Genomic DNA, 6,435 nt, shown 5'->3' on the forward strand with positions numbered 1-6,435 from the left:
AGAGAGAGAGAGAGAGAGAGAGAGAGAGAGAGAGAGAGAGAGAGAGAGAGAGAGAGAGAGAGAGGAAAAGAGGGAGAGAAAAAAATAGAGGGTGAAAGATGGATGGGGGTGGTTAGGCTTCGAAGCACGTTATCCACTTTAAATCTAAGCGCTACGCGATATACATGCTTCGAAAAGGGTTCCTGATCACGCGAGACCCTTTTTCGAAGGGCTGCCCCTTCGATGTCCCGCAGCTTTTTTCTCAAGAGTTAAAAAGAGAGAGAAAGAAAATGATAACTCAAGGGAGGGAAGGGGGAGTAAGTTTAGCTTCACTCTATTTGGTACTTAGCCTAGGATAAAAGTCAAACACTTATTCTATTATTTCATTTATTCCAAACACATATGCTTTCTTGTTTACGTATTATTCGAATTATCAAAATTCTACTTTATCGAATATTAAAATAATTCAAATATGTGTTCAATTATTGGTTCAGAATATTTGATATAAATAAAGTATGTAAGCTTAAAAATAAGATAAAATATTTTCAATGTAAATTATTGTTAACATCGAATAGGATAAAGGAGAGAAAAAAGAAAAAGAATCACGCGTACGTCATTATTTTATTTGAATTTGTGATTATAATATATATATATATAATTTAATTAATAAATTAAATACATATAATATATACACACATATATAATATATATTATGTGTTTATTTTATATAACATATATAAAATATAAATGATATATAAATACATATTATAATAAATTAATAAATTTGGTGTACTCATATATATATCAAATATGAGTTTGATTGGTAAATAATATTAAATCACGACGTTCGAGTTTGAAACCTACGTATTATAGTTGGGGGATGTTAGAGTTCACCTGTTGTTAAGGAAGAAAAATAAGACTTAGGTCCGCATTCGGTCGCATCGAACGTCTTTCGCATCTATCATCGGAGGCGTTCGCGTGTTCGGGACTCATCTGGCACGGTGCACCGTCACCGTGAAAGCACTATCTCACAGGGAATAGCTTTCACACGCGCGCGAACTTCGAGGGTGTAAAATCAATGCTGGCTCACACACCATGCCATCCTGTGACCATAACCCGTGTCCACTTTGTGACACCCTCGAAGACGCCCTTCTTCCTCCTTCAACTAAACATACTACACATTCTAATACTTATCTATGTGTACATGTATGTATGTATATATGTATATTGGTATGTATGGGAGATTTGCACGGATATCTTTGGATGTGTGTGCGTGTTGCACGTACGATGACCACTCTTGAAAAGGAGGAACGTTATTACTTGAGAGAGGTGGTTCACTGGCGCGTTGGTGGTGCCACTTGTTAGTCATCATCCTCAAGCTAAACTTGGCTAGTGTTATATTTTCAGTCATTCCTTTCTTATCGTTATCAATTTTTTTTTTTTTTTTTATATTTTTTCAATTCTTATTTGTGTGAATTCTATCGTCGATAAATTCGGTGCGGAATATTTATTCGATTGTAATAATATATAATATATTTGTCTTATGATAGAATAAACAGGACCAAATCTCTCTGTGTTACATCATATAATATTCTAATTTGATAATAAATAATTGATTATTTCGAAATTATTTTCGTTCCATTCTATAATAGTGTGCTCTTTTGGAATTGGAATTAATATTCGTCTTATTTCTAGTACCTATATATTTTTTTGTTGAAACGAAAATAAAACAAGACGAGCATGTTTGATGGTAAAATGTTGTAACAAAGAGATTAACCATAGTATTCGTAATATTTTGTATTTCAGATTAGACGAACACCTGGTGACTTGTCATAGATATCCAGCGAAACAACATCAGTGCAGTGATTGTCCTCGTGGTTACGCTTGGCGTGGGCTTTTAGTACGTCATCGTGCAATCGTTCATGGTGATCGAAGGAATTATCCTTGCGAGAATTGTCCTAGGGTAATTATGAGACTCTTAGAAGGAGTATTAATAAACTGATTATATTTAAAATGAATGTTATCTTCCAAGTATCGCTAATAGTCGAACACCCGGCAGGTATTTACGGACCCGTCTAATCTCCAACGTCACATCCGTTCCAATCACGTCGGTGCTAGGAGTCACGCATGCACCGAGTGCGGCAAAACTTTCGCAACGAGTTCGGGATTGAAGCAGCACACTCATATTCACAGCAGCGTTAAACCATTCCAGTGTGAGGTTTGTTTCAAGGCGTACACGCAGTTCTCCAATCTCTGCCGGCACAAGCGTATGCACGCGGATTGTCGCATGCAAATAAAGTGCGTCAAATGTGGCCAATCATTCAGCACGGTAACGTCATTGTCGAAGCATAAACGTTTCTGCGATTCAACGACACCGACAGGTCCACCAGGAACGATGCCACAATTACCGTCATCGGCACCTAGTCCATTCCTTGTTTATCCTAGACCACCTGTTAGTTTACCAGGTGGTTTACCATTCTATCCACCTAGTCTGATGGCACCTTATCCTGGAATCTTTCCAAATGCTCCTAATTTTCTCAATTCACCTTTAATATTTCCACCTAAACTCGACGAAACAGAAAAACCTAATAGAAGCGAAAGTCCAAGAAAGGAACGTTTCACACCACCACGAATTCATTCGCAACACAGTAAAATCTCACCGTCGGCTGGCGAGGAAGCAACGTCTTTGTTCAGGCCGTCGCCAGCTAGACCGCTCGTTCAACAACAACAACAACAACAACCCACCTCGGAATCCGAAGAGGATCAAAGCAAACGTCGAGACAACGTTGGTCAACAAAGTAACGAGAAGAAAATGGAAATCGAAACATCGAACAATGCGTCCTCGACGGAAGAATCTACCGATCAGCCATTGGATCTGAGGGTGCAAACGAAAAAACAAGACGTTTTTATCGACGATAAAATGAGTGTAAGTCAATCCTCGACACCGGTTCCAATCGAGGAACCTCCGCCATTACCACCACCGCCTATAGATCCACCTAGAACTGAGGAAGAAAATGTTGTACCGGTTCCACAAATGGCTGTTATAGAACCAAAAGACGTGCCGAGTAGTCCGCGACTAAGAACAAGTCTTTCTACGGATCAACCACCAACGAACACCCCTCCACACATGGCCTATCCCAGACCATATCATCCAATGATTCTGGAGGCCATGATACAGTACCGTACACCTGGAAGCACTTTCCCTTCGTTCCCAGGTGGACCTCCAACGGCAGGAGGTGCCTCGGCAGAATCGAGATTGTTACCACCTCTTCCACCATTCGTGCCACCCCGTGGACTTCCTTTTTTAGGGACATACATGAACGGGCTCAGCGGCGCCAGGCCAGGTGGGGGATTCGACCTGCTAGCCAGGCCACCGATGGGTGCGTTCCCCGGTGTGAAACCATTTCAAGATGCCGTGATGCCACCCCATCACCATCATCATCATCATCATCATCACGCCCACGGTAAAATCAAGGATAGATATTCTTGTAAATTTTGCGGCAAAGTATTTCCGCGATCGGCCAATCTTACCAGGCATTTGCGTACGCATACTGGCGAACAACCGTACAAGTGCAAATACTGCGAAAGATCGTTCAGTATATCGAGTAATTTACAACGACACGTTAGAAACATACACGATAAGCAACGACCGTTCAAATGTGTATTATGCGAAAGATGTTTCGGTCAACAAACTAATTTGGATCGGCATTTGAAAAAACACGAAGCCGACGATGGTAGCGGTGTGGTTGCGGTTGCCGATTCACCTGGTAGCAGTAACGAAAACGAACGGGAAGATGCTTATTTCGACGAGATTAGAACGTTTATGGGTAAAGTTACTTACAATGGTGAACCGTACCATTTACAACCGCATCCATATTTATCCGGTCGAACGCACGAAATGAACGAATCCAAAATGGAAATTGAATACGACGAAGACGAGGATAGCGAAGAGGGTGCTTCGCCATTAGAAGAAACTGATAATCTTTCCCCTTTGGAGACCAAGGATTCGCCATCCCCATCCCAATACGATCTCAAATTGAGGGACAAACAGGAATTATTAAATAATAACACGGCCGAACCGGTCATTGAAATCTCCACATAACCGAAAGATACTGTTGACTGATACTTTACACTTTTAGCTCGTTATTGGGCTAATATTTTTCGATCCAATTATCATGGATCATCGCATGAAACTTCGATACTTGTGTCCTCTTGAAGATAAAGAAGGAAAAGAAGAATTCAAATGACAAAGATTCATTCGTACGTTTGTTTTTAATTGAATGGACGATCAAACTATATAAATTGTGTGAACAATATCGAATGTTTTATCGTTCCTTGTTCTATTTCAATTTGATTTTATTCCTTCGTTTATCTATTTTTATTCCATCGAAGGATAACACGTGAGTGGACTAATTGTTTAATTTCATCAGGTTGATGAGTTTTATAAACAATAGAACAGAACAATGACAGAAAAGACAAAGAGAAATCATTAATATCGAAGTGAGATTGAATTCTTATATATGTGTGCTTTTTTATTTTTTTTTTTTTCTTTTTTTTTTTTCTTTCATCGGATAATAGCTTTTTATCGTTTCAATTATTATTCCGTATTAAACGAGGAACGTCAAGAAATCGAATAAAAGTTTGTTAATGGACACGTTAAACTCACATATTCATACACTTATACAAACACAAATGTAAAGCAGTCTTCTATAGTCTAGTTCCTACAAGTAGCATGATTGGACATAAATTTTCCCACTGTCAATATTCGAATCTACGCTCCTCGCCTATTATTATTATTTATTATATTATTATTATTATTATTATTATTATTATTATTATATTAAAATTATTATGATTATTATTAATTTATAGATTTTATAGATTTATTATTATTATTAATATTATAATAGTAATTATAATTATTATCTCAAAATGAACGAATTACAGAAATATTCTGCTAATGAACGATCTAATTATTGAGATATATAATGTTTAGGAAATTATTTATAACATCGTATTTCCTCGATAAGCATGATTCCGAAATAATGTCGTCGCAAACAAAATTCGATCTTTTAAGATTCTTGTATGACAAATATGAATTAATTAACAATGGGGAATTAATTTTCAATGAAATTGTTCAGCGAAATATTAAAATGAAAGTAGGTAAAAATGAGAATAGGATTAGTGCGTTGTAAATTGTCGTTATTGTCAATCAGTGTTATGTAATATTTAATTAAATGAACGATCAACGATTTGCAATCAACATGTTAGATTATTTAACGCAAACATACAATTACGTTTTAATTGTCATCAATTTTAATTACATGATCTGCCTAAAATCATTGATTTGGATTAATAATTAATACGTTAATGATTGTATTCATCAAGTTAGATTGAAAAATTAATGAAAATGATCAGTTACATCCAAATATTTATATCTATGATAAATCTTGTCAATTATCGTCATAATTTATTATTATTTATTCATTTAAATATATTAAAATGATACGATGTAATAGAGTTTTTTAATGAGTTTGATTTGCAATAAAATGATATTAAAATTTTATATGTATCTACAGTAAAGTTAGTTAATGATCGGGTCTGTAATTAATACGAAATAATGAATCAATGATTGTGACTTGAATTAAGATCATTGACTTACTTTTTCATTTTATTCGTAAACTCGATCATTGACTATTCATACCATAGATACATTGTTTTTTAAATTATGTAAAATTACATATTATTGAATCTCCATACATAGATAGTGCAGATCAATGACGAAATACTCGATAAATACTTTTTACATTGACAAATTTTATCGTAGAACCATCATTCATTTTTATTAATTTTTATGGCAATGAATAATAATAATAATAATAAAAAAAAAAATCGAAAAAATAAAAAACTAAATGGAATCGTTAATTTAATTAAATACTATACAACATTGTCGTAAATAAGAAGAATGAAGAAAAAATAAAATTGTATCCGATAGTCCACGAAGCCAAAGTGACGAAAATAATGAAAAGATAATATTACAATTAAAACGCGAGTTTCAGCAGCGTTTAGAAAAAAAAAAAAGAGAGAGAGAAAGAGAAAGAGAGAGAGAGAGAGAGAAAGAGAGTAGGAGAGAGATGAAAATTAAAGAATTGGAGAAAGAAGAATGAAAGGAATGTAAGATGAAAGGAATGTAAGATGAAAGAAAGACAATTTTAGCGGAAAAACTGTGTACAAATTTCCACTAGTTAGTATAATAATACGTTTGTAAAGATGAGAACAACTCTGGTTTTCCGTGATTTATATACATAGGCCGTATATATATTATACATATTATACATACTAATATGAATAATCGAACTTTTAGGGATTCGTCGTTAATGAGAGAAAGAGAGAGAGAGAGAGAGATACACGTAAATATAAAAATGCGTTTAAAAAAGGAAAGGACGATTCTCGATA

The 6,435-nt window shown here is 35.2% G+C and overlaps 1 protein-coding gene across 3 annotated transcripts in view; it reads left to right on the top strand.

The window, feature by feature from the left end:
- The window catches only part of LOC106787643 (MDS1 and EVI1 complex locus protein EVI1-B-like), a 33,377-nt gene extending 28,632 nt beyond the window's left edge, over window positions 1-4,745 (top strand). For 2 of the 3 annotated variants that reach the window (XM_014750190.1, XM_014750192.1), the window contains exons 6-7: window positions 1,786-1,942; window positions 2,024-4,745. In XM_014750190.1, coding sequence (XP_014605676.1) covers window positions 1,786-1,942; window positions 2,024-4,081 — 2,215 coding nt within the window. In that variant the 3' untranslated portion in view covers window positions 4,082-4,745. The remainder of the gene's footprint in view (window positions 1-1,785; window positions 1,943-2,023) is intronic. The other variant, XM_014750191.1, reaches the window with a different exon arrangement.
- Window positions 4,746-6,435: the final 1,690 nt, after the last annotated feature.

The sequence above is a fragment of the Polistes canadensis genome, unplaced genomic scaffold (genome assembly GCF_001313835.1).
Source record: "Polistes canadensis isolate GaletaPanama2010 unplaced genomic scaffold, ASM131383v1 scaffold_108, whole genome shotgun sequence".
NCBI classification, from domain to species: Eukaryota; Metazoa; Arthropoda; class Insecta; order Hymenoptera; family Vespidae; genus Polistes; species Polistes canadensis.